At 39.7% G+C, this 27,963-nt stretch overlaps 1 protein-coding gene and 3 long non-coding RNA genes across 9 annotated transcripts in view; 1 reads left to right on the top strand and 3 right to left on the bottom strand.

Annotated features, from left to right (window-relative positions):
* Positions 1-8,941: 8,941 nt before the first annotated feature.
* On the bottom strand, positions 8,942-9,962 carry LOC144074892 (uncharacterized). The gene is made up of 3 exons (XR_013300407.1): positions 9,836-9,962; positions 9,550-9,641; positions 8,942-9,052 (listed from the first exon to the last, which is right to left on the bottom strand). It is a non-coding gene; the product is annotated as an uncharacterized LOC144074892 (long non-coding RNA).
* A 549-nt stretch (positions 9,963-10,511) lies between these two features.
* LOC144074945 (uncharacterized) lies at positions 10,512-12,914 on the top strand. Its single transcript, XR_013300427.1, has 4 exons — positions 10,512-10,605; positions 11,923-12,011; positions 12,092-12,213; positions 12,804-12,914. It is a non-coding gene; the product is annotated as an uncharacterized LOC144074945 (long non-coding RNA).
* Positions 12,915-12,955: 41 nt separating this feature from the next.
* On the bottom strand, positions 12,956-16,366 carry LOC144074944 (uncharacterized). The gene is made up of 4 exons (XR_013300426.1): positions 14,613-16,366; positions 14,342-14,427; positions 13,157-13,273; positions 12,956-13,090 (listed from the first exon to the last, which is right to left on the bottom strand). It is a non-coding gene; the product is annotated as an uncharacterized LOC144074944 (long non-coding RNA).
* Positions 16,367-16,927: 561 nt separating this feature from the next.
* The window catches only part of pi4kab (phosphatidylinositol 4-kinase, catalytic, alpha b), a 37,418-nt gene continuing 26,382 nt past the window's right edge, over positions 16,928-27,963 (bottom strand). For all 6 annotated transcript variants that reach the window (XM_077599949.1, XM_077599948.1, XM_077599946.1 and 3 more), the window contains 22 exons: positions 27,701-27,859; positions 27,436-27,587; positions 27,031-27,138; positions 26,827-26,954; positions 25,684-25,842; positions 25,529-25,608; positions 25,243-25,442; positions 24,255-24,345; positions 23,534-23,701; positions 23,407-23,460; positions 22,568-22,688; positions 22,371-22,500; positions 20,433-20,576; positions 20,277-20,347; positions 19,296-19,402; positions 19,115-19,219; positions 18,911-19,036; positions 18,712-18,832; positions 17,462-17,621; positions 17,302-17,391; positions 17,139-17,222; positions 16,928-17,068 (listed from right to left, as the gene is read on the bottom strand). In XM_077599949.1, coding sequence (XP_077456075.1) covers positions 17,017-17,068; positions 17,139-17,222; positions 17,302-17,391; positions 17,462-17,621; positions 18,712-18,832; positions 18,911-19,036; positions 19,115-19,219; positions 19,296-19,402; positions 20,277-20,347; positions 20,433-20,576; positions 22,371-22,500; positions 22,568-22,688; positions 23,407-23,460; positions 23,534-23,701; positions 24,255-24,345; positions 25,243-25,442; positions 25,529-25,608; positions 25,684-25,842; positions 26,827-26,954; positions 27,031-27,138; positions 27,436-27,587; positions 27,701-27,859 — 2,610 coding nt within the window. In that variant the 3' untranslated portion in view covers positions 16,928-17,016. The remainder of the gene's footprint in view (positions 17,069-17,138; positions 17,223-17,301; positions 17,392-17,461; positions 17,622-18,711; positions 18,833-18,910; positions 19,037-19,114; positions 19,220-19,295; positions 19,403-20,276; positions 20,348-20,432; positions 20,577-22,370; positions 22,501-22,567; positions 22,689-23,406; positions 23,461-23,533; positions 23,702-24,254; positions 24,346-25,242; positions 25,443-25,528; positions 25,609-25,683; positions 25,843-26,826; positions 26,955-27,030; positions 27,139-27,435; positions 27,588-27,700; positions 27,860-27,963) is intronic.

Genomic DNA, 27,963 nt, shown 5'->3' on the forward strand with positions numbered 1-27,963 from the left:
CCACAGAGCAGTAATTAAAATCCACACGCAAAGCCCTATTCATCAGTACAGACGACAGATGAAAAAAAAAAGCAAATTGAGGGAAGGCGCGGGCTTAGTGGGGGGCAAAAGAATTGAGGCTGATTTCTGCAGACAGTTGATGAATCTTTTTTGTTCAATTTCTTGCAAGCTCACTGCATCAGTCTTGTGAGTAAATAAAACCGATGAGATGCTACATGACCTATAGCGCTTCATTAGCATATGCTCCGCCCCTCACTTCAGTTTCCATCATGACGGACCACCACCACTATCCGCACCCTGTGGCACGTTTTGTGTTTTGACAACAGTCCCGCTGCGTTATTTGGGCTTCATACACACGTACGCCAAATGTGTGGATGTACATTTGTAAAGTAATGTTCATTTTGGAATGTAAAGAGCAGCTTGTAGTTGTATGCTTTTGTAGTTGCATAAAAAATGCATTAATGCTCTAGAGCAGGGGTGTCAAACTCGGGTTGGTTCGTGGGCCGCATTAACGTGAACTCCATTTCATGTGGGCCGGACCATTTTAGATCTTATATTTAGATTTTTTTAAAGCCCTAAATAGTCTGTTTTTAAAGGTCTAAAAAAATGTTTATTTGAGCTTTTTTGTCTTTGTAATGGAAAATTTCTTTTAATCATCTTTTATTTCAAATGGAAACATTTTTTTTATTATGTTCAATATTAAAGTGGAAAACTGAAAATATTTATATATTTATTTTTAGATTTTACAAAATGCTTTTTGTACTAAAAACACAAAGAAAAAAATATTGGATTAAAAATATTCAATGATTGATTTTAAAAAGGGTAAAATCAGGAAATGTAATGTACATCTATGATCATTTGAATTTGATCTTACAAACAAAGTCGGCACTCATGATTTACTTTCTTGGGCCACACAAAATGATGCGACGAATAATGCGATAAATTAGCTCGACCAAAAATCTTTGGAAGGTCCATTCATCCATCTGTTTTCAACTCACTGGATGCTATGTCAGCTGACTTTAGGTAAAAGTGGGACGACACCCTGAACTGGTCACTGCTGGCTTGTGAATGAAAAAAATTTTTTTTTACAAGTTTAAAGTCTGACATGGTGTCACTCAAGTTGTTGTTCTTCCATTGGATTTGAACTTTGAAGTCCTACACGTTCTTCATTTGTGAAACAATTGTCTTGAAACTTGTTAGTTATGTCTGAAACATGGACCAGTATCTTTCAAGTACCAATATCTCCTTGGATCTGGATTTAAAGAAAAAAGCTGTTAGGTCAAGGGTGTTGTGTAGTTTTTTCAATGTTAGTTATATACACTATAAATAGATGAAGAGATTGATACAATGTTACTAAAGACTAAATGAATCAAATTAAAAGGAATAAAAACAGAAATACAAACTCCTATAGTGTTTTACTTATGGCATACCATTGAAGGCAATTCATATAAACCGGGAAGACTGGATGTGAATGCTCGTGTTCGATTCCATTGAAGCCGCTACGCGTCCAAATTGTTTTGACTTGAAGGAGAAAATGAAGGAATGTTCATTCCCAGTCGAGATGGACTGCACTTCTAGCACCCTTAATTGCAGCCAGTAAGTTAAATATGTGCTTTTTACTGCTTTAAAAAAATCATATTTATAGCATGAAAGGGTTAAATTCTAATTCACTGTCTTTAAACGCTTCAATGTTGTTTGATACATACAAAAAGAAACACACACACATAAAACCATGAATGTAATATTTCTATTGTGTCACACAAATGGTTTGGAGGTTGGAAAACATGTTACTTTTGGGCCAAAATGACCTTTGTGAATGTCCAAGAATTGTAGGCAACATGCAAAAAAAAAAAAGGCAAGCACACGCACTCAAGCAGACAGCTTTTATTCAGGGAGGGGCACGGGTGTCAAAGGGGTGTTCTGGGAGGTCGAGGGGTGCGTGTCATTGTTTGCGTTGGATGATTACGCGTGCTGCCACCCGGCAGCTGTTGCACATTTTAGATCACATGATCCAATGGAGTCGAACACGGCTCGCTTATGACACAATAGCAATCCCTGAAAACTGTCCCGTTTGTTATAAAATCATTCAAAAGTGCATTTTTGCTTGATTTGTCCCTCTCAGCTTCCCTTCCCTTATGTGACCCAGGTGTTTGGAAATTGTCACCAAGCCCTGTCTGTGTATTTAAACACCTGTGCTTTGGCATGTCTTTTGCGGGAGTATTGATTTTCTCTTTCCTGCGTCCGTAAGTAATGTCTTGCCTATTTTTTGGCGTCTGTCTTCCCTGTTTAGTTTTTATTTTGTTAACATTCTCCCATTTTTGATTATTTGTATAGTTAGTTTTCATTAAAATCCTAATTTGTGCACCAGCACTTCAACTTCACTCGCAGCTGAAGACGAATTCATGACACTTTTCAATTCTTAAACAAAAGTTAGTCTCTTAATGACACACTTTCCGGAAATGAAAATAGCAGCGCTCTTCGTGTTTTTATTCTAACTGCAACGATTTCTGCTTCTGCAAAGTCCAGTTTTGCACGTTGTTCACTTACTAGAAAGAATATGAACTAAACCTGACTGTAACTTTTGCCATTCCATATTCCGTTATAATCCGCACCCCCGAGGGCATCCGAAGAAAGACATGACTGGCGATGAAAACAAGTTTGTACTCAGTAGAGGTGGCATATGTCCAAGAACCCCCCTGTCTGTCCCCCTTCCTCCCCTCCAACCACTGCACTTGAGCTTGAATGCGTCCAGCAGCTGCCCAGACTCTGGGCTCTAGACCCAGGGTAGGACGCAAAGGGGGGGGCTGTGCGGACATTAATGAGATGCGCGGCGTCAATAGCCACTCTCTCTGAAGAGGACGGGAAGAAGAAAAAAAAAAAACTGTTCCCTCTCTCTCTCTTTCACTCGGTCTGTTTTTTGGTGCCCCCCGTCCTGCCCTCCTCCCCAGCTGGCGAGGGGCTTTGTGAAGCGCCAGATGATACCCCAGATGCCCCGGCCTTTCAGGCACATTCACCAGCCTCCCTCTGGGTCAGGGGTCACCACCGGGCATCTCAATGGGTCTCCGTGGCAACTGCGCTGGTGTCGGGCGGCTCCGGGGAAGAGTGGCAGAGGCTTTTTTTTTTTTGTGGCGGCGCTTGGTGGAGAATCGGCGTCGTAAGAAGAGGGGATACTCAACGTCAAAATCATCGGTGGTCTCGCGGGGTCTTTGAATGCAAGGGTGTGTACATGAGAGAGGAAGGAATAGGCCAATTTGCAATAGGGCAGTTGCTATATACTTGGAATCTTCTCCAGATAATTCTGCATTTGATTGGGAAGATTTTTGTTTTTTTCTTCTTGAATAACATTGTTAATTGTACCGGAGAGACTTGAATAAATGTTTTTTTAAAAATCCCAAATTTTCTTCAAGAAAGTCTGAATTTTGAATTGATTCTTGAAAGAAACTGACAATTCTTATGATAATTAATATCAATTATGTTTATGATAATATTTTGACAGGAAATTATTATTTTTAGAGGAGGTAATGATGATTTTTTTTATGAGTAGTTGTTTAGTTTACTCTTGTGACGAGTTGAGACATTTTTCTTTTTTTTTTCAACAATAGTTTTGTGGGCGGCCCGGCAGTTGAGTGGTTAGTGCGTCGACCTCACAGTGGCGGACCTGGGTTCAAATCCAGGTCGGTCCACCTGTGTTGAGTTTGCATTTTCTCCCTGGCCCTGCGTGGGTTTTCTCTGGGTACTCCGGTTTCCTCCCACATTCCAAAGACATGTATGGTAAGCTGATTAGACACTCTGAATTGCCCCTAGGTATGATTGTGAGCGTGAATGGTTGTTTGTCTCCTTGTGCCTTGCGATTGGCTGGCCACCAATTCAGTGTGTCACCCGCCTCCGGGGATAGCTGGGAATGGCTCCAGCACCCCCGCGACCCTATTGAGGATAAATCGTTTCGGAAAATGAGATGAGGAAATAGTTTTGTTTCATTACAAAGCTGTATTTTCTCAAGAAAAAAAATACTTCTAAAGTCCTATTTTAAAAACAACAACTTTTTACAATGCAAATAATGCTGTAACTATTTCTCATAATAGTTTTCACTTGCGACAATTAAGATGAAGTGAAAGAGTTGAATATAATGCTTTATTCTTCAAGTAACATGTAGCATGTTACCAAAGTTGGACTTTCTCAAGAGTAGCTCACAATTAATAAATGACATACCACGCCATATTTTTAAGCATAAAAAGCTTATAGTTGATCTTCTCTACCTATATCAATAGAGCTGTGAGACTAAAGTCCCAATTTTAAGTAAAGTACAAATCTCAGGGATATGTGCATTTTTCATTTGAGGTGTAAGAAAGCTGCTACATCTGTCATCCATTTTATTATCATGCCATTTGTATAGTGTTTAATCGGAGCCAACACTGTCCACTTTTGGGCCAGAGGCACTGGCACGGCCCGGCTTGCTTGTCATATCAGCACTGGCCATCGGCTCTTTGTTTGACTGAAGCAACACCAGGATGACGGCAGATTGTTCCTTTGTCTTCAATGCTTACTGTGCTGCATTCTGTCTTTCTCTTCTACTATTGATTGCTGCTCCGAATTGGGCGCTTGATGTGCTCCTTGTTTTTCGTTTATCTTCTGTTCCGTGAACTTTGTTGATGGCTTTTTCTTTCTTGTACTAAATGCTGCCAACATTTTTGATTGATGCCAATATTAATGTCAATAGACCTATCAGATGTTGCTTAAAGTATATTGCAGGTACATGCTGCATTGTTTTTATTTTGGACGTATCTGTCCGTCACAAGCCACCTGTAGGAGTAGAGCAGTGGTCCCCAACCTCCGGTCCGTGGACCCGTGCCGGTCCACGACCCAACTAGTGCCGGTCCGTCAGAGTGGAAAATATTAACATTTTTAATCTCGCCCTCCTACTTGAAATGAGAAAAGTTGTTATAATAATAATACTAAATAATAATTGCTATTATGCTTGGGACTTGTTTTTTTGCCATCGTGGGTGTTGTTCGTGCACTGACCCCAACCCTACACAATTTTGTCTTAAGTTGTCACCCTCCCCATTAGCCGGTCTGCGGTGAGAAAAAGCTTGGGGACCACTGGTGTAGAGGTTCACTTGCCTGACTTTCGTGCGGGCAGGCTTGGGCTCGATTCCTGCTGCTGGCGGTATGATCGTGAGTGCAAATGGTCGTCTGTCTCTCTGTGTGCCCTACAGCTGACTGGCGACCAGTCTAGGGTGTAGTCTGCCTTTGGCTGGGATAGGCTCTGGCAACCCCCGCAACCCCTTGCCAAGATGCGCGGTATGGAAGATGAATGAGTGAATGTCCGTCACAATGTCTGTTGGTCACGCTGTCCAAACAGATCAAAGGTCACATGATAAGGAGAGGGTGAACACAGGGGGGCCATTCAGAACCCTGCGCCAATTGTTGGACAGCACGTGGGCACTGTCACACACACATGCATACAACAAGATAGAGCTGTTTTTGAGGGGGGTGGTGTGGGGTGCGGGGGTTGTTTACAAGCTCTTACACAGGAAGTTAATGATTTCAAAGACTTATCAGGCAACTTCAGTTGGTTACAGGTGCCCCTTCACTGGGAGCAACTCCAACCGATGAGGAAACTGTGCCAAATGCGAACTAGTTGTGTGTTTACATGAGCAGTACAGATCCACCACTCTTCCCTTGAGTTCTCAAAATACCAAATAGCCAAAAGATAACAATAAGCCATAGGAAAGAATGACTCGTCAGCACCACCATATTTTTCTGACAAGAAGTGGCTCCGGAGTATAAATTGCAAAAGTATTCAAGTATTGTCACATTGTTGGTGTTAGTGATGGGTGTGTTTTGCTTTTGTGTCCTCTCTGCGTGATATTTACGCATTTTTGCCTGATGTGTCCCTCTTGGCTTCCCTTGCCTTTTGTAACTCGGTGTTTGCAATTTGTCATTAACCCTTGTCTGTGTATTTAAAACCTCTGTGTTTTGGCGTGTCTTTTGTGGGAGCATTGTTTTTCAGTTTCCTGTGTCCGTAAGTAATATTTTGCCTATTTGTCAGTGTGCATCTCCCCTGATTAGTTTTTATTTTGTTAACTTTGTCCCAGTTTTGATTATTTCTACAGTTCTTTTTCATTAAAATCCTAATTTGTCATCCAGCACTTCGCTATCGTTTTTCTGCTTCCCGCTCCTGGGTTCAACTTTGCTCGCAGCCAAAGGCAACACATGACAAGTATAAATCACATCTTTATAAGAAAATTTATTGGATCAAGCCCCAGAACAGATATTACATTCTGAGGGCAAGCAATATACTGTACTGCTTGTTGTGGGTTGAGAAATTATGGAGGACACTAGCCTTTATTTTCACTGGTTGCTTTTGTATGTCATTGCACACATGTATGGTGTTTGTGTAGTGTAGTGTGTAATGAACACTACTCTCAGGAACGGTACACTAACAAATTGTTCATAAACCTTTGCGGATAGAATAGTCCAATAAGAAAAGTCTCAGTTTCTGTTGCGGTTTAATTATTTAGTTTGTTTTGTCATAACTGTGCATAACCTTTGATTTAATGACAAGCCATTATTTGTCAAAATATGCCAGTTTGTTCTTCTGTTAACAATATTAAAGTGTAAATTGTCATGCACTGTCGCATGAGCGGCTGAGTAGGGATCCGCGTCATTTTAGCTGGGGTTTCCCCTTTCAAATTTCACATAAGAGTCAGCCTGCAGTACTGTGAAAAAAACTGCAACGTATATAAATACCAGCATTGAAGCTGCTATTGACAATTAGCTGCGGTTAGAGTGTCATCAATGGGCCTTCCTGTCTGCTTGCGGCCTTTGAACAAATGGCCTTTTATCCACTAACATGCTGTCGGCATCTTTGATTGGCACGCCGGCTGCACCACACTTCATTATTGGCTGACACATGGCCAACAAACAGGTCACAAGATGTGACAAATGCTCACTCTGGGTTTTAAGCCTTGGGCGATCCTAGACGTCCAATTCATTTAAACCTGTGCTTTTTTTAGGCAAATAATTAAGAGTGCATCGCAGGATACTTTGCATCGGATCTTGTAAGCGAATTGGAATACATCAGATAAAACACAAGCAGCAAAGACACACATTGATGTGGTGTCATGAAAAATACATCAACTGCTCTGTGTGTGTGTGTAGTGAAATATTAAAACAATGTAAAACTGTCACACAGGCATGACACATTTTCTTACTTCTTCAATCTCTGCAGTTGTTTTCATGTGCTTGGTGAACTCCGGAGCACTAATATGACCTGAAAAAAAGATGCATTTGAGCAAGTCCCGCTGTCCAGGCGAACCCTGACAAGAAGGGATGAGGACATTGCGGCAAACCTGGAGCTTCATCTGCAACATAACGTGGCAAGTTTGACTTTTTCCTCATTGGCTTTGGACGAGCGCTGCGATGTCAGAGAATAGTATTGGATATTAGATATTGGATATTATAATATTATATGGCCCAGTTGCTCGTTTTTGTCCGAGGGATAACGGACTTCCTAGATTAGGAGGAGCTGGCAGCAATGCCGTCAATGGACAGGACGTTTTGACGTGTTTTGGTCCGGCCCTCTGCAATATTTTCAGTTTCTCATGTGGCCCCCCAGAAGAAATAATTGCCCACCCCTGCTGATGAGGATAAAGCGGTTCAGAAAATAAGATGAGACACATACTCATCTCATTTTCTGAACCGCTATATCCTCATTAGAGTCACGGGGGGTCCTGGAGCCTATTCCAGCTGACTCCAGGCCAGAGGCGAGGGACACCCCGAATCAGTGGCCAGCCAATTGCAGGGGACAAGGAGACAAAAGACAACCATGCACACTAGGGGCAATTTAGAGAGTGCCCAATCAGCCTACAATGCATGTTTTTGGAATATGGGAGGAAACTGGCATACGGATGTCTGTTGATAGACGAGAACATGCAAACTCCACACAGATGGACATGACCTAGATTTGAACCCGGGACCCAAAACTGAGAGGCCAAAGCACTAACCACTCGCACCACCGGGCAGTCCAATATCATGTACAGTTTTATTGAATTTAATGCTTTTATTGTCAGTATACAAGTATAATGAGATTTAAAGCTTTTACCACAGTGCACAAATAACAACAGACAGACAAATAAATAATCAATAAATAAGAAATGAATAAATAAGTAGTAGTGTTTTATAGCATCAAGACCACAAAAATCTCGACTGTTCTATGTCATCTTCAAAACATGGACATTGAGTTGGGAGGACAAACCACCTCCTGGAGTGCTTTAAGCAAGCCACCATCTTTTCCACATTCAATATGGGGGGACAATATGGGCGTGGTCACGCCTATTGTCGACGTAGTTGCGTGAATTGTGCACATGCGCAGTATCACGTCCTCTCGAACGGCCATTTCCGTGTTGACGGACGACTAGCACGCCGACGAGGTAAGGTGTAGAGCAATTTACTGGCTTAAGTGCATTTTTATCACGCTATTGGGAGATTTTTTAGGTACCAATTGAGCCCAAAATGCCAACAAATCTGTTAGTTTAATGCCAGGCTGAACACACCGTCGACAATTTAAGTTTGGGCCATGGAGCAGTGCAATCATCCATTGGTAAATGGATGAAAAATCCTCCTTGGCATTGGAATTCTGGAAGAGGAAAAAAAAAGTCAGGGGTTCCCATAAACCAAGGCCAACAATAAAAAAAATAGACTGGGAACCAGTCAAGTCAAAAAAGGACAGATACCAGAAAGGCCCTTGAGGACCAGAGTTGGAGACCCCTGCTATAACGACAAGCACCAGCAAAGGGATGTTGGTGACACCGGCAGCTCACCGTTTCACCTTTCTTTAGCTTTGATTTGGTAATCTTGAGTGGATCCTACAGGGAGGCAAGATACAAAATGAGTAGGTTTAGTACACATGAAAACAAGAAATAAAATAACCTGAAAGACTTGGGTCCTACCAAATCCACAACTTGTGCCTCGACTTTGGACTTCTCGTCGATTTTGACAGCTTTCATCTGCTTTGTCACCCCGTCCACTATCTCCGTGGCTTTAAACCTCTACAAAACACCGCAGCGTGATTATGCAATTGCTAATTTAACCATTTTGATGCATAAATGACCCACATTCATTTCCCATGTCATTTCATCCTGCACGAGTTTTTCAGTCAATCATTTAATTTTTGTTTTGTTTTTTTAAATAACTCCAAAAGTCATCATTACTTCCATTTTTCACCATCATTGAATGAATGTCTCACTTAGGTGAATGAAAAGGTTCAAGTCCTGAGGTCTTCCTTGAGGAAAGTGAAGGGCAAAGTAAAAAAGTATTTATATTCTTTAAGTGTACTATTTATTCCTTACACCTCCACTGAGTTAACCACACAGGTTCTTGCTATTAAAAATCAAAACCAGATCAGTTAGTGTGTTTTCATTCAAAATTTGAATGTATCATAAAAAAACAGGCCAATTGAGCAAAGCCTTCAATACTGAACGCTGATATTTAATCATTAAACGGACAGAGAAAATAGAAACTAGAATGTTTTTAAAAAAAGACTCACTTTACTAACAAACAGCTCGTTATGGCGTCGACAAGCTGCTCCTTTTTGGCCACATTCTTGATGTTTCTCAGCAGTCAGTTCTCGTCGAGGAACTGAAACACACAATGGAATCATTTCTTTTTAAACATAAAGAGTTATAGGTAACGCAATGTAGCCAATTTGTTTGCAAACATTTTACTATGGGGCCATCCACATGGGGCTACATCACGCCAACGAAACATGCTCCCGCCAAATAGCACTCTTAAAATGAGAACTGGGGCTTCGAAATCCCCAAATGACAACGTACCAAATGTGCTGCATTGTCCAGTAAGAATTTAATCTGGTATTTCTTAGCTCACTATCACAGACCCCTGACAGACCCCTCCGCCTGCGAGAAGTCCTGTGTCGCCAACTCAAAATCTGATTGGTTAAAGCAACCGTTTTAAAAACACTCATTTGATGCTGCAGAGCGTGCAGAACTGATTGTGAAGGCCTCTGAGTAGATTTCTGAGCCTGGCAACAAATAATGGCTAAAATGTGATTGGTTAAAAGCAATGAAAGGAAGCTGACAGACAATTTGGAATTATTTAATAAGTATTAATGGACAAAATATAATTAACATCAGTCTGTGATTCAGATATTTTTTAGGCCAGTAGAGAAGGCCTTGCAGGCCCTGACAGTCCACCACTGCTTGAAACGTGTCAAGAAGTTTAAGTTAAAGAACTATTGTGCTCTTCCGCCCCCTTGTGGAGGTTTCTGGGAAAATTGATATGATGGCCAGGATGTTCACCCATATTCGAGATTCATCACTGAATAATTATGACTTTCATCCAGCCATCCACACTTGATGAAAACTTTTTCTCAGACCTTTGTAATATTTTTCTTTTCTGTTAATAAATGCTGTCCCTTGGCGTTTCGCAATGTAAATCACAGTCATTGCTTTTCACCTATGATTGGCTTGTTGGCAGAGTGGAGTAGCTTACGCCTATTGTAGACGAGTTAATTAAGCGCATGCGCAGTTACCATTCCGTTTGGAAGGCCTTTCACTCGAGGACGGTCAACGAGCACACCAACAAGGTAAGGAATATAGCAATTCACTGGCCTAAATGCGTTTTGAGCACGCTATCGGGAGGTTTTTCAGCAATCAATTGAGCCCAAAACGCCAACAAATATCTTAGTTTAATGCCAGGTCTAGCACACCGTCGACAATTTAAATTTGCGCTTCTTTTCCTCACCAGCTGTGTGCCGTAAATTACTAGTTAACATTAGCGTTAGTGTCACGATTTGACTTAAAAAGTATGTTGTCCGTTTTCTCTCCATTATTGAGTAGTGTGGCAAGACTTGAAATTTAATCAAACAACGCCGAGTCATCAACCGACAGTTTGCTGGGTAAATGCTCACTCTAGATTCAGAGGCACGCCATTGTGAGTGCTAAACACCCGTTGCCGATTTGTAATTGTTCTGTTTTTACAAAAAAATCACTTATACAAAACTGTTAAGTCAAATTTCTCCTAGCTGTTAATGTCAGTCTGTATATTTAATCGCCGTATGCAAAACTATTAAGCCAACTTTCTCCTAGCTCACCGGTGTCAAAGCGGCGGCCTGGGGGCCAAATCTGTCCCGCCGCGTCATTTTGTGCGGCCCGAGAAAGTAAATCATGAGTGCCGACTTTCTGTTAGGATCAAATTCAAATGAAGATTATACATGTATATTATATTTCCTCATTTTCCCCCTTTTAAATCAATAATTGTATTTTTTTAATCCATTTTTTCCTATTTGTGTTTTTAGTTCAAAAAGCATTTAGTAAAATCTAAAAATAAATATATTTAATTCTGTTTTCCACTCTAATATTGAACATATTCCCAAAAATATTTTGTTTCCTTTTGAAATGAAAAACTAATTATTATCAGATATTTCCCTCATGAAGAAAAAAAAAGCTCAAACAAACATTTTTTAGATCTATAAAAACTGATTATTTAGGGCTTTTGATAGTTTTTTTAATCCAATTTAAATAGAAAAAAATATCAAAATCTTATTTCAAAAATGGTCCGGCCCACGTGAAAACGAGTTGACGTTATTGCGACCCGCGAACCAACCTGAGTTTGACACCCTTGTCCTAGCTGTTAACGCCAGTCTGTATATTTAATTGCCTTGTCTGGAAAAGGAAAAATAGCACTTGGCACTCGCTAACTAATTCTCATTCTTTATTTTGATCGTTTATTAAATTTCTTGTAAGATTTCTCTATCCCGTAATTGTTTGGCAACCCCCAAATACCTTTGTTAAATCAAGTTTTCCTGGTTTAGCATCAAGATAAAACTACTTCCCCCAAAAAACAACTATCTGTTGAATCTCCAGGCTCTATATATGCTAACTTATGCTTTTGTGTGTGCAAGTTTTCCCTGTTTAGCACCAAGATGCAGCTCTTCTAGCATGCCTAGAGCACTCTTGAGGTTATAGAAGAGGGGGTCTGGGCCAGATCAAGGTAAAACTACACCCCCGAAAAAAAAGTTGAATCTCCATTCTATATATTCTAACTTTTGCTATTTTTTTTGCATGCAACAGGCCTGAGAGATCTTCCTTGCAAGTTGCCTCTGTACTTCTGAAAATCCAAATTAAAGCCTAAATCATCATGGTGATGTTTCACTGGTCATTCATTTCCACAGCTCTTTGACTAAATCTTTAAGGTAAGAAGGATCTCAGTTAATGTTAGAGCAGGAATTCTAAGTATTTATTCCCATTTTTTTTTCTAAGTGTTTATTTTCCTCCAGCTTTTTTTTTTTACATTTTATTTTCTAAGTGTATATACCCCAAGTTTTTTATTTTTTGTTTATTCCCCCAGCTTTTCTAAGTGTATATACCCCATTTTTTTTCATATTTTATTTTCTGTTTATTCCCCCAGCTTTTTTAAAAAAAAATATTTTCTAAGTGTTTATTCCCCCAGTTTATTTTTTTCTCTAAGCGGTTCCCTGTTTTTTTATTTCTAAGTGTTTATTCCCCAATTTGTTATTTTTTCTTCTAATTTTATTTTCTGTTTATTCCCCCAATTTTATTTTCTAAGTGTTTATTCCCCATTTTATTTTTTCTTCTAATTGTATTTTGTTTATTCCCCCAGCTTTTTTTTAAATTTTATTTTCTAAATGTATATACCAAGTTTTTTTTATTTGATTTTCTAAGTATATACCCCCAGCTTTTAAAAAATATATCTAAGTGTTTATTTTCCAAGTGTAAAATTGTTGTGAACCTTTAACTAAAATGTCTTGTCTTATGTCTACAGGTGGACAAACCAGAGGAAAGACTGGCTACACCAATCAACACTTCAATGTAATGCCAACCAAGTATGCTAAAGTTGAAATGTTTACCTGTAAATAAATCTTTTTAACTTGCATTGTTACTTGCATTTTTTTGTTAGATAAAGACAAACATGTATACATTGAAAAACTTTTATTTTGAAAAACTTTCGAGATAGGTTCGCGCAGGCCCTCCAGCATTTTTAAAAATTCAGTTTTGCCTTCATCCATTTTCAAATGGACGAAGAAACTCCCCTTGGCACCAGGTGGAAATCTGGAAGGAAAAAAAAAAGGGGGTCAATACACAAAGTTAGGTAAAACACCATTCGCAAGGTCTTACCTTTTATTTTGAAAAAACGCATAGATTGGTTCTCGCGTAACCACCAGCACCGAAAAACGAGGGGGTGCGTCAGCCTATCTGTGCATAGGCAGGAAACCTTGTCCCCCTTGTGGAATTCTGGAAAACAAAAAGGGATCAAGGCACAATAGATTAAGTTAAAGAAATACAGACTAGGGCCTAATTAAGTCAAATTTAACTTTAAAAACACCTACATTTAGCTTTTTTTCTATAAAACTGCAAAAGGCAATATTAGACACTCCTGATGGTCTGGTTTTCTTTTTGTCTGCTGCAGAGAGACTAAAAAATGATATCTATTTTTCATGTTTTCCTCCACAAACAAATAATCAGGATCTTGATGTGGTGGGAAATATAGAAAACACACTGGACAGGGGCCCACAAGGTACAAATTACATAATAATAAATAAAATAGATCCTACTTCTGCCTGGAGTTTTTCAGTAAATTTCAAATCATTCTTAAAAAAAATAAATATCCAAAAAGCTTCTGTTTTTCTCTTCTTATGCCGAGGAAAAAATGAGTCAAAAATGCACTATTGTTGAATAAATGTTCTTAGGTTTCGTCAAAACCACATTTAAAACTAAAAATGAAACAGTCAAAGCGCTGAGGTCTTTAAGAAAGTTAATGGGGTAAAAGTATATAATCTATTTGAGTGCACAGTTCCACTACATGGCAGAATTTTTATTTTATTTCAATTACCAATTTCATCATACGCAGTTATCTTGGTATGATGACAATTAGGCTTTTGTCGAGTCAATGATGATGACAAAGCCTACGTTTGATTATTATTTGTAAGTTCAGAAAGATGTGAAACTCACAAGCAGAAGCTACTCCTACACTTGCCACTAAAGTATTTTTTAAATTAAAATAAATTCGGATGACCCTACTTTACAGTTTTTCATTTATCGCAGCCATGTCTGGTCTACATTAGCCGCGATAATCGAGGGATCACTGTTTATTCCTTACACGACCACGAATGGCATTTGTGTGGGTGACTTATCCACAGGTTTTTGCTATTAAAAAAACACCAAACTAGTTAGTGTTTTCATTCAAAAGTTGAATGTATCATGATGAAAAACGAGCCAATTGCGCAATGCCTTGAATACTGAACGCTGACGTTTAAATATTACACGGATAGAGAAAATCGGAACTATTTAACAATGACTCACTTTGTTATGGCGTCGACAAGATGCCCCTTTCTGGTCGTTTTGGCCACATTCTTGATGTTTCCCAGCAGTCTGTGCTCGTTGAGGGACTGAAACACACACACAATGGAATGATTTCTTTTTAAACAAAGAGCGATCGGTAACGCAATGTAGCCAATTTGTTTGCAAACATTTTGCTGTCTGCACACATGGGGCTACATCACGTCAACGAATCATGCTCTTATCACTCTTAAGACGAGAACTGGGGCTTCGAAATCCCCAAATGACAACGTACCGAATGTGCTGCATCGTCCTGTGAGAAGTTCGTCAGGATTTCTTCGGCAAATCGTCACTTTTGAGCTGCTCTGCAGAGCACGCCCGTGCTGCCTCCTGGCTCATCAGCCATTTTGGGGTTTGACGTCGGCTATTTGAACTGTGACCTCGGCCACGCCTATTAAAAAGAGACACACACAAAATATAAATTGTTTTCATAGTATCGTGCATTAGTCAGTGTGTATGTGTGTGTGGGGGGTCTGTAAATGCTTTTTGGTTGGACTTTAATACTTCAAAAAAATACATTGTTTTCATAATAACATGCATTAGTCAGTGGGTGGGGCGGGGGCGGGGCTGTAAATACGTGTTGATTGGGCATTCATACTTAAAAAAAATACATTGTTTTCATCATAACGTGCATTAGTCAGTGGGGGGAGCTGTAAATACTTTTTGGTTGGGCTTTAATCCTTTAAAATACAGTATTGCACATTATGAACATTGTGATGTCATGCACTTTAGTGTTTGTTTTTTACTTCTAGACATTTAAACAGTGGCAGTGCATTTTTTTTGCCGTTTCACGTATGGACCTATTTGGACGTATCGACGTTCATCGCTGTCTTTTTACCGTGGAAATGATACTCCGGGCCCGGTTCTGATGTCTAAAAAGCTCCAGTATTTGTATTTAATCAATAAATGCTGTTTTCGGCTGGATTTTACCCCATTTTCGGGCAATGTTTGCCCGTACGCCATTGACATTCATTGCTGTCTTTTCCCGGGAAAATCACCCCCCAGCCCGGTTGTAATGTCTGAAAAGCTCCAGTATTTGTATTCAATCATGAAATGCTGCTAGGAAGTTGATTTTAACCATTTTTTGTGCAGATTTATTGATTATTTTTTGTGTCGCAGCTGTAGCTGCAGTAGAGGTTTTATAGCCATAAAATAGTTTTTGAGGGTTGGATTGATACGTTGAAGGCGCTACGAGAAAATGCACGGACCGCCACTGCTTTATTGGATTTGACATCTTGTGCATTCTGATTGAAAAGGCATAAATATATATAGAAAAGGGAGACAAGGAATGCATTTGGCTATCCAGTAAATGTACAAAGAGAAGTGCAAGCTTTACAATCAGTGACGTGACAACTAACAGCATGTTGACTCATTCCGGAAATAAAAAGTCACCGATACCCCACATAAAGGTAAACCGAACAAAACCTGTTCATGCAAAAACATCCAAAACTGTCACCTTCATTCAAGAAGTTAACACTGAATTTAACAAACTGGGAATAGCAACCATCTCCCTTTGGAATTCACCCAATCAGTATAAGTGCATCACCACCATGGCAACAGTGCTATCAAATACCAATTGTCTGATTGGTCAGTTAATTATTTTGGCACCAGACATTTAAAGAGGTCTCGTCACCCTTCTACCAAAACCTCACGTTTTTTTTAAAAATAAACAATCATTTAAAATTGGCACGAAGAGTGAACGTGCAAACTAACACAAGCCAGGATGCAGTAAGTGCATATTATTTCATTGAGAACAACATCAAACTCAGAATTGAAACAATAAAGGCAAGACGACATCAAGCAATTAGATGTACGAACGGGCCACAGTAATTAATAAGTCATTGGGTGCCATTGACAACGATGGAGGTCCAAAATGGATCGTCAGTGGCAGCCAATGAGCTCATGTTGAAAAAAAAACAGACAGACACACACACACACACACACACACACACACACACACACACACACACTTTCACACACACGCACGCACACACTCACTCTCACACACTCACACACTCACACACACACTCACACACACACTCTCACACACACTCTCACACACACTCTCACACACACTCTCACACACACTCTCACACACACACTCTCACACACACACTCTCACACACACACTCTCACACACACTCTCACACACACCCTCACACACACACCCTCACACACACACCCTCACACACACACCCTCACACACACACCCTCACACACACACCCTCACACACACACACCCTCACACACACACCCTCACACACACCCTCACACACACACCCTCACACACACACCCTCACACACACACACTCTCACACACACTCGCTCACACACACACACGGACACACTCTCATACACACACGGACACACACACACACACTCACATACACACACTCTCACTCACACACACGGACACACACTCACACTCATACACACACACACTCGCTTACACACACATGGACACACTCTCATACACACACTTGCTCACACACACGGACACACACACACTCACTCTCTCACACACACTCACTCTCTCACACACACACTCTCTCACACACACACTCGCTCACACACACACGGGCACACACACTCTCACACACACACTTCATCAATTGGTGCACATGCTCAGGCACAATCGTTTAGTAGGGAATCTGGTTTTGGTAATACTGGATCATGTCGTAGGTTCGACTCCTGCGGGAAAATAAAAGGATATTAGGCTCAATGGAAACAGAATATTTGTATTATTTTTTTAATTACCGACCTACTACTCAGGAAGCAGTTCTGTATGACTTTAATAATGAAGGCCGCCGCTTCTTTTTCACTTAAACCAGGGTTGAAACGCTGCCTGAAAGTGTCACACCAATAACGTTCCATTTATTTAAAAAACAACAACCACAAAAGGCATAATTCCACGCATGACTCACTTGAGCAACTTGATGGTTTGCCCTCTAAAGCAGGGGAGCCCTGTGTCCAACATGAGGTTCACCAAAGAGACTACGCCGTCCATGTAGGGTCTAAATTGACCAATGAGTGTCGGTGTTATTGGGGGGCCACAGCAGCTAGTTTAAGTACCCGGATCCTCACCTGACCGCCAGGTAGCCTCTCACGCACATCTCCATGAACCACTTGAAGGGCGTGGCTTCCATCTTACCACCCATGATCATCACCATCTCGTCGGTCAGCTTGATGTCGGGCTCCCAGCCCAGGTTGCCGCCGGGAGAGCTTTCGAACATGAAGCCAAAATCTGGGGATCAAAAGCAGGCCTGGTAAACACGGGGTGAGTGAGCTTTGGGGCAGGTGGGACGATACCAAAAGTTTGCATGCGTACTAGAATATTTCAATAGTCCAGACCATTCTGATCATTCTTGCATGATGCTATCTTACCATTAGAGGTGCTATAACATATTTAAAAGCAGCATCAGTATTTTGGATACCTGAAAATGCAAATTTGAGAAAAGATGGCTTAATAATTAAATTAGATCCTAATTACCTTTGCTAGAAAAAGTGGGCGTTTCTTGATGCATCGTTTGAGTGTCATAACTAGCAAAATGGTTTAAAAAAAACAGCCAAATTTGAGCACCTAATAATTTTTTTACATATAAAATTATACTACTGCAGTCATTTTAATTTTTTGACATGGTCACAGAACCTTTAACTTCCTCCAACAACTAGCTAATGAAGATTCAAATTCGATCCAGTCAACTGCATTTTAATACATCAACCTCGGCCAATTGCTCCCCTTATTAATGATTGCAGTTCCCATTTTTAAGCGATAATTACTCACATGGGGTGCACTTAAAAGTCTAACATTTTCTTCAAAGAGGACGGGGTGCCCAATTAGCATGCACTAAATTCAAGAGTCTGTAAATGTTGCTGTATGACGCTGACAGCTTGACTGTCTGGGTACATTGCTTGCTGACACGCTATATTTATAAAATGAAAAGGCGGACGTGTGAAAGTGGAAGCATATTATGCTTAAAGCATGTAAATGTTAGCAGCGGACGATGGCGTTTTTGTCTTCTACCAGTGACCGCGACGATCCAGACTAGAGTGAAAAAAAATGAGATCGGTTTTACATAAAACGTACTTTAGAAAATCCTGTACAAAAGTTGATATATGGCGTGCACAACTTGAAATGATCAAATACTGTATAAAATATAGGGAAAACGCATAAGTTGACAGGTATGTCAATAAGACTTTTGGTATTGCAGAAAAATAAAGAAAAGGAGCAACCAAATTTTTGGGGGAAAAGAAAAATGACATTCAAAGGAATTGTCGCGCAAATCTGGTTAAAAAAAGGGAACCTTGTTCACATAACCAGCAATGACTCCTACCAATGTGGATGATGTGTCCTTGGCTATCCAACATGATGTTTCCATTGTGTCGATCTTTAATCTGCAGCAGGAAGAGCAGCAGGCTGTACGCCGCCATACTGCGGATGAAATTGTATCGTGCCTGCAAGGAGAAACAGGAAGTGGTGAGTCTTCTCCATATTGACCTTACCGGTCGGTGCTCGCGGGCTTCAAATGCGACCTTCTGGAAAGCCAACGTGGATTCATCGCCGTACTGGTTGCGGAAATAATCGTACATGCCAAAGTCCGTCTGGCGGCCCAGCTGATCCCGGGACTTGCAGTCTGGAATGCACTCAATCACGCCACACTGCGGAGAGGTGACATCAGAAAGTGGGTTCCCCTGTTTTGTGACCCTTAACCGTCATCGTTTTTAAGTCTGTCTTACTCCTGGAGCTGTGGCCACCACTCTGTAAGGAAACACGTACAAGTCCAAGCCCACCAACTGGAAAATATTCTTGAACAGACTGATGATCTGAAGCGCCAACATGTCCTAAAAGCAAAAAGGTGGTAAATTGTTGGAAAATCAAGCGCGGGATAAATTTGCTGCAAACATTCAAGGTCAGTACTTGTCTGCAGTCGTCGCCCACTTTAAAGATGGCCGCCTGCCAGCAGATTCTTTTGGCCTCCTCTTCGCTTCTGCCCTCGTCGGAAGAATCGGCGCAACAACGCAGACCTGAAAGGTAGACAAAGTACCATAACAATCCATTTGGCCTGGAAGGGATGGTAGTGAATGGTCATATCTCATTGCCATTGACAGCGATAGATGTCCAGTCCATTTTAAGTGGCATGTCTGGCAGGCCTCCGATTTCAAATGGATTGGACGCCAATCGTCGTCAATGGCAGTTAGAGTAATATTAGAAGGTGCATCTTCCTAAAATAATTTGTTTACAAATTTGTTACACAGACTATAACCATTACTTATCGGTCAACGTCATAGCAAGGTTTGCCTTATGAAACATTGATATTGAAGTAAATCCCTAATATTGAAGTGCGTGTGGTTAATACACATGAATGTGACTGTTTTAGGGTTGATGGCGTTTTTAATTAAATTGTAACAGAATATTAAAATGGGATTTGAACGCTCAGTATCAGTCATTTTGTGAAGAAAATAAAGTTGAATTGGATTTTGTATGAACATATCTACAAAATGAATTATTCTCTTTTTACTACAAAAAAATAAATCATACCGTTGCAATTGTTGAGTCTAGAAATATACATATGTCGAGTGTTTTGTTTTGCATGCTGTCCCTGAAGGAACCGTATGACTGGATGAATTTCTGGTAGCGCTAAGGTTGTTGGTTTGTTTTCGTTTTGTTGGCATCGGAAACGACTTGCAGTAGTTGTGTCGTGCTCTCGGTTGCAAATAAACCATTAAAAAAAACTAACAAAGTTCCCATTGTCCTGGTAGACGCTACATGTATATATATTTGTTTTTAACAAGCGGTTTTCAGATATGATTTTTTTACTATACGCCGTATCGGTAAAAAAAAAAAAAGAAAATACAGGCAAACCGTACAAGTTGACAGGTATGACATGAGTAACAATACCTTCTTTTTCTAGCTCGCTGACACCACACCTCTTCACCTTGAATTTGGCCAGGTAAGGAGCTTTAGCAGCACTAGGCACATTTTTCACAAGGTTCAGTGTTACATTTTATCTGGATGCTGTCGTATCAAAGTTTTGAGTGCGAATACGGGACTCACCTTTGCATTGGTGTCCCTGATTTGTAGTCAATATCTAACACAATAGCCTCAGGGTTGCTGGGTAGATAGCAGCCAGGTTGGACTTGGATTTGGGACAGTGTCTCCAAACAGGCCTTTTTCCGCTCCTCCCCTTTGGGAAAAGGTCTGATTGAGACAAAGACACAGAAAAGGAGGTCAGCGTGGATGGCCATCTCATCGAGTGAATCCGCTCAACAGGTGACAGCCTGGATCTAATGTTGTTCACAAGGGAGGCGCCTTCACCTCTGGATAGTTGACATTATTGTTCTAATGAGGACAGAGGGGAGTTTTGTTCATCTCAAGTGAGACACGTTAGAGGAAAAAAATAATTAGCTTGAGGGAGCAGCTTCTAGCGTAATTAAGACAGCGCTAAAGCCAATAACACTTTGGAAATGATGGACTGAGGCGTGCTGAAGGGAGAACATGAGCGGCGCAAAGCGGAAAATGAGCAAAACAAAAGAACACATGGGAGAATTTCTAATTGTAAACAAGTCTATTTCTTGCTCAAGTCCTGGTCCCATAGTTTAATAAATAATAATCTAATCTGCTTCAAATACAAATTTTGACTCATTTGCTGTCATTGAGGACCATACACATCCACAATCCAGATCACAATCTCCGTCAATGGCATGAGAAAGGAGCAAGGGGGAAAGTAACATTCCAAAAACAAGCAAAAAAAAAAAGAAGAAAATATATTTTAAAACGTTATTTGGATTGGCAGATTTCATATTTTTTAGGTTCAAATTTGAACTAGTAATTCCTATCGAAGCACATGACGAAAGTTTAAAAAAAAAAGAAAAAAAGATGGTACTTCCTTAGCTGTGTTCTTAATGCTTATGATGGGTCTACCGAAACAAGCTTAAATAACTTGGCAGACTGTTGGGTTAATTCTGGGATGTTACTATATGTTCATTTGGAATTAATGGAATAAAGCTGAAAGGAAGTTTTATTAAGGGGATCATGTGCAAATTTATAATATAGGGGGGAATGTTGGAGTAATCATTATTATAAATGTGTTTGCAATGAATATAAAGCCTTATAATATACATGCTTACTATATTAATCAATATATTTGCTTATTAGGAATAGTAATGCTCATCCTAAATGTGTAACTATATTAAACAATATATATATATGTGTTGATCGCTTTTATGTTAGAGTTGAATTAATATGTGAAGCTAACGCTTACGCCAAGGTCGCTCTCCAGGACAGCTGGGATCAGCGAGAGATACAAGTACGCAAGGACATAAAACAATACACTGAGTTCTTGCTCCGAGGACTGAGTACTGGAAGATACACCTCAACCTTTTCCCCAGATGCGAGTTCGCAATGAAGATCTGTGAAGGACGCTTAAATTGTTGTTGGGTCAGCGGATGGCTATCAAGCATATTGTTTTAATTTGTGACGCTAGTATGACGCTAGGTTTGCTTGATTATAGAATTGTTTTGTTTCTTGCTTACGCAATTGGATCGAGTCGATAACCTTGTAATTGTTTTGATTTGAGGCCTTAAATGGGCAGGACATAATGCCACTCGTTAGAATAATCTTGGTCGGCCGAGCGGTCCGGATGTATTCTCTTCTTGCAAGAATTAAATGTGATGTGACTACAGATGCCTTTTTTATTGAAAGCTGAATTGGAAAAACCTAAGGATAAACCTACAATTGGATGAACCTAACACAGACCTTTATGTGAACATTTCTGAAGTATGAGTTTACTCAAGAAAATTGAAATTGAATAAATGTCAGGCTACTTTGAGGGAATAATTTCACACATTGCACCAGACAACCATTCTAACTAGTTTTATGTATTCTCTTTCTTAGTGGTGCCTAAATTGTGCAAGCATTGGCTGACTGCATATTTCTCATATCCTTTTTTTTTCCAAATACTTCCAATTTTTTTTTTTATGTGTGTTTTTGTACTTGATAATGGCCGACACGTTGGTGATCTTGTTGAAGAAGTCAAACTCCCTCTGGTAAAAGTCCTTGGCAGGTCCAGATAAGGAGCTTGTGATTTCTTCCACCATTTCCTCCAACAGCTCGCCAATGTCGGCTGCATGGGGGGAGTGCATTACAATTTTGTACGTGTTCATTGCGTCACGAAACAAGAGTTATCTTACGATCTTTTTGGTGGGCCTCCTCATCCAGGTAGATGTTGGTCTTCATGTTCCATATGAATTGGTGGGCAAGGAGCTGTGACTTCTGAGCAGCCCACATTATGTACTCTCTCACGTAACCCATCTAGACGACCAAGCCAGTCAGGGATCAACTTTTTTTCTTACAAATTCAACATGATCGCCGCTAGAATTGTTGAGACTTCGAAACTGTTTGGCTGTCAAAACCTACAGTACAGTATTACATCATTTATCATGGTTAATACGGTCCGAGACCCTAAATAGTTAAATAACCGCATTGAAGGGATTGTTTTTATGGTGTCTATTTAATATTGATTGGCCTTTTAAAAACCTCTGTACTATTCAATTATAATAAACAATAAAATAATAATAGTAAACATATAAAAAATAATCAATAAAATAATAATAATAAACATATAAAAAATAAACTATAAAATAATAATAAATATATAAAAAAATAAACAATAAAATAATAATATAATAAACAATAATGTTTAATTCCCGAAGGTAGTCAGTAGCCCCCCCATAATTGTTCTACGATAAAAAGTAAACAATAAAATAATAAACATATAAAAAATAATAAAAAATAAACAATAAAATAATAAACATATAAAATATATATATAAAAAATAAACAATAAAATAATAATAATAAACATATAAAAAATTAAATAATAATATATATAAAATAATAATATAATAATAAACAACAATGTTTAATTCCCGTAGTAGGTAGTCAGTAGCCCCCCCATTATTGTTCTACGATAAACATTTTCATATATGTGGTGCATCCGCGAAACTGGCGAGGGATTACTGTATATTCACCTTATCGTAACGTAGTGCTTGGACGATTTGAGGGATGTAAAACAAAATGGCGTCCTAGAAAAAAAAATGCACGTTAGAATTTCAAACACCTATGAATCCATGAACAGCAGGCGGCAAGTGAGCATACTGGAGGGAAGGAACGGAGGACTTTGACCCCATATTGTGCCGTGAGTGGGTGAGGAGGGTACATAGAGGAGAAGTAGGACAGCCCCGTCGGTGGATCTGCAGGCGCCCAACACAGGATGTGAGTCAGCTCCGGAGAATCGGCGTCGATGGTGTGCCATGTCACCAGAAACTGAAGACAAGATGTCATGTATTGACAGTGTAAAATTTAAAGCATCATTGAATCATTCTCTAGATTGGATTTCTATTAAGGTCAGTCAGTGGTAGCTAACGACTTCGAATAAACAAGAGGAATCTAAAAGGATAATCTACAGAATGATGAAGGCCATGAGGGACACCTTGTCCTTCCTGCCTCAGCTTCTTTATGAGACATGTGAAAGGCTCATTAAGAGACACATTAAGTGCTCTGGATGGAATCCGGAGGGAGTGGCGCATCATTAAGAACATCCCTTCCCCAGCGATATACAGGCTCACAGAAAAAGGTTTGTTTTTAATAGTATAGCACTTCAAAATGCAAATGATATTAATTAAAAGCCTTCAAAGCCTTCACAAGAACATATCTTTGTAGCTGCTCAAATCATAATGAATTAGAGTTTGAACACCTCTATGCTGTCAACATTTGTGGGACCAGATTGGGATTGTGCGGGAGTGCACTGTACAAGGTCTGCAAAGACATGATTGGTGGAGGAAGCTGCAAAAGGTGGGAGGAGTCTTCAAGCTCTCACCTTGACTGCTTCAGGGACATCACAAACAGCGGCTGGATCCAGACGCACCAGCCGAGTCACTTCTGACACGATCGCTTCAGTGTGTTTAAACCTGTAGCGAAAGAAGACCGTCGGAAAGGGAATATTAATCATGTCAGATAGTCTCTATCTGGAATGAATTCATACAGTAAATATAAAAAAGATTACATTACTCTAACAATAGGGCAGGGCAATAAGATCAAAAAATGACCACAATTGTTGTTTAATGAAACTTCTGAAGTTGACTAATAAGATTTTTTTCTTTTGTTGATTGTACTCATTATTTTAAAGAATATCCTATGCAAACATAAGAAACTAAAGAATAATTTGACTTTTTATTGACAGAGTAAATATGAAACAAATTCAGTTTAGCCTGCCTTCATCACACCTTTTATCAAATTCAGTGTTTGAACAGCAGACAGAAAATTGCAAATAGTGATGATGAATACTCTGGGAAAAGCAGAAATATTTGAAAGTGTAGTTTGTATTTTAATAAACATTATTTGCAATTTTCTTTATGATGCGAGTAAAGTTTTACATTTTACCTCAACTGGAGCATAATAAACTGACGGAAAACAATCAAAATGGAACTCCTATAGCAGACTGCATTATCATGATGTTTGACTGATTAAAAAGGTCATGGCTTCATCCTCAAATTTCTATTTGTGATTTTGAGCATAACATTTCCAATGCCTTATTGTTTTGTTTTGTTTTCAAATCCCTCCCTGTCTATTGTTGTCAACAGCACTGAAACATGATAGTGCGACCATTTTTTTACCTAGGTCTACAATGTCTTGTGTGTCTTGTGTCTGTCTTGCTACTGCAACCAAGAAATTTCCCAAATACGGGATAAAATAAAGTTCTAATCTAATCTAATTATAACCCCAAAACCTATCATTTTGAGATTATCATATAGAACTACTCTTAAAAAAGAAGAAAAAGGAATGGATTACAGATCGTTTTGGCATACCTAGCGGGCAGCTGCAGGGCCAGGTAAGGTGCGATGCTCCACGCCAGATTGACGTTGTCCTTCCACTGCTTCTCCGTCAAGCTGATGTATTTGGACCGCCAGTTTGCTATGCTTGTCTCCACGGACTGCTCTGTAGCGATGGCGAGCTCTTGAGTCGATAAAGGGTTGTACCACGTCGTCAGCCGCTCGATTTCACTTGCCTGCAATTTTTAAAAAAAGTATCGCTAGAGTGTAAGTCAATACAGTTTCATTATAGAATAAAGACAATGTCATTAAATATAACTACCAGTAAAGCCAGTAAAAGGGTCCGACGTTTCATGTAGTATTTGTGCAATTGAGAGCCTCTGTTACTTTTTTTTGAGAGACCTGAAGAAGAAAAAAACATTACAAACACATTATCAGCCACCGGTCAACCAAATTTGGAGCTAGTGTGCTTTTTACCCGATTTCTTGGAGAGCGTGGACATTCCAGAGGACAAAGGGTAGGTGTTAATCCATCCCTGAGCCACCTGCTGCCTCTGACCTAATGCCGCATCCAGGTTACTGCGGCTGTCTGTCACCGGCATTACTGACAAGCTGTTGACCGACATGTCTTGTGGATCTAAAAAGAGGAAATAATTGCATTTGGTGTTCTGGTGCAACTGTCATCAACCGTGTGTGTATACAACTGAAGAACACATTTCAAAAGATGAAATTAAAATGCTCATTTTATGTACATCATTCTATTTAGCTGCCATTAACAGGAAAATATGTCCAAGCCATTTCAGCTGTGAGGGCTGTGAAGAGCAACATAGTGTATAGTAATCCCTCGAATATCGCGGTTAATGTAGACCAGACATGGTCACGATAATCGAAAAATTGCAAAGTAGGGTCACCCCTATTATAACTACATTTTACTTATTTATTTATTTCCATTTATTTTTTCTAGTAACAAAAGTGGCTTCCGCTTACAAATTTCAGCGTGGATTTTCACATTTTTATGAACTTTATATTTTTTTTTTAAATAGTTTAATAATAGCGCGATTAAATCGCAGAGTAGGGTCACCCCTATTATAACTACATTTTATTTTATTTATTTTTTTTCCATTTTTTTTTCTAGTAGCAAAAGTGGCTTCCGCTTATGAGTTTCAGCATGGATTTTCACATTTTTATGAACTTTTAAAAAATAAAAATAATTTAATAATATCGGAAAAAAATCACAAAGTAGTAAATTCCCAATAAGTAAAGACGCGATAATTGAGGGATTACCGTATTTTCATATAATAATATATACATTCATTGCTGTTCTAGTACTTCCTTCAAGGTTGTTCACAAAGAGCCTGTTCTCTTCTCTGTATATATTTGAACTCTCCCCTTAAAGATGTGATAAGGGGGATATAGGAATGTATTGTTTACACTTTTTGTATTTTTCCATCGAGTATGGGTGCATGGTTCAGCTCCAGTTCGACTTTTTCTTTTCAACTGGCTGAGACAGATCACCCCCACCCCCCCAGTCAAAATTGACTCAATGTCTATCACTGTCAAAGGCAGCAAGGTACCCAATATTGTGTTCAGTCGGTGTGTAGCATATTTAAAAGTGTTGAACCTGGGGGAACCAGTTGGTTGGCAGCCAAATACTTTTTGTCCGACTGCAGGCATGTGTAGAACTTGATCATGATGCTTATGTCTTCTCTCAACCTCTTATCAGTCTGAGTCGGAAATTTGGGATTGACGCTAAAAAAAGTGTAGGGAAAACAATTAAACCGGTGATGAGTTTTTCTTTCCTCGAATAGCAATCTTGTTTTCTTACCTGAAGTAGTCAAAAGCCGTGGAGTAGATCTTTTCTCGTAGCACATTTTTGATGGTAGCGTTTGTCACCACGTCAGCATGCAGAAGTGTTAAACCCAGAGTAAGCAGTCTGCAGGAGAAAAGAAAAAATAGCGTTATATTGTTCGTGATGCACCAATGCTATCTTTTGCCCAACATACTGATTCTGCAATTGGTTCTTTCAAAATTAAATTATTGCCTCCTCATTTCAATGTAAAGTAATTGTTCTTATTCCTACATATTCCTCAGCATGAGCGTAGTATTTCTGAGTTCTCTCTGTTATTGATGACGCCACTTTAGTGTCATATTGGTGCCGATACCAGTATATGTGTATCAGTGTGAAAGTTTTCATTGAATTTCGTTCGACTCCAGGGCTCGCACTGCGCACCTAAATCTTGGTCCGATGGCGGCGACGTGCGTGTTCAAGTTGCTTTTGGCTCCTCCCACACTCAGAGACAATGACCTCTGTAGGATGGTGGTAAAAATCTCCACCTGGTCTGAGCTGCTGTACTTGGCTATTTCAAACCTCTGCACCAGGAACTGGAAGAAACAGATAAAAAAACGTAAGACGGATTTTACTAAAGAGCGGAGAAGTCATTTTCGACAATAATTTGTGCGATGCTAAATAAAAATAAGGAAAGAATGCCATTAACCTCGATCCAGAGGACGTGGGGTATAACGTCAGGGGGGCAAGGTGCGGGCTGGCTTTCTTCAGACACTGCCAGTGGGCCCGCTTCAACCTTGGTGACGGAGAACAAACCTATCTTCAACTCCACCGACATCTGCCACGCGCCTGCCATTTCCCGCATCAACTGGACACACAGGAAGAAAAGGAAATTAATTTAGGTGTAACAAATACACACTCAAATACAAATACAGGTCTTCATTCATTTAGTATTATATTAGCAAAAAAATA

This window comes from Stigmatopora argus, chromosome 5 (assembly GCF_051989625.1).
Source record: "Stigmatopora argus isolate UIUO_Sarg chromosome 5, RoL_Sarg_1.0, whole genome shotgun sequence".
Taxonomy (NCBI): Eukaryota; Metazoa; Chordata; class Actinopteri; order Syngnathiformes; family Syngnathidae; genus Stigmatopora; species Stigmatopora argus.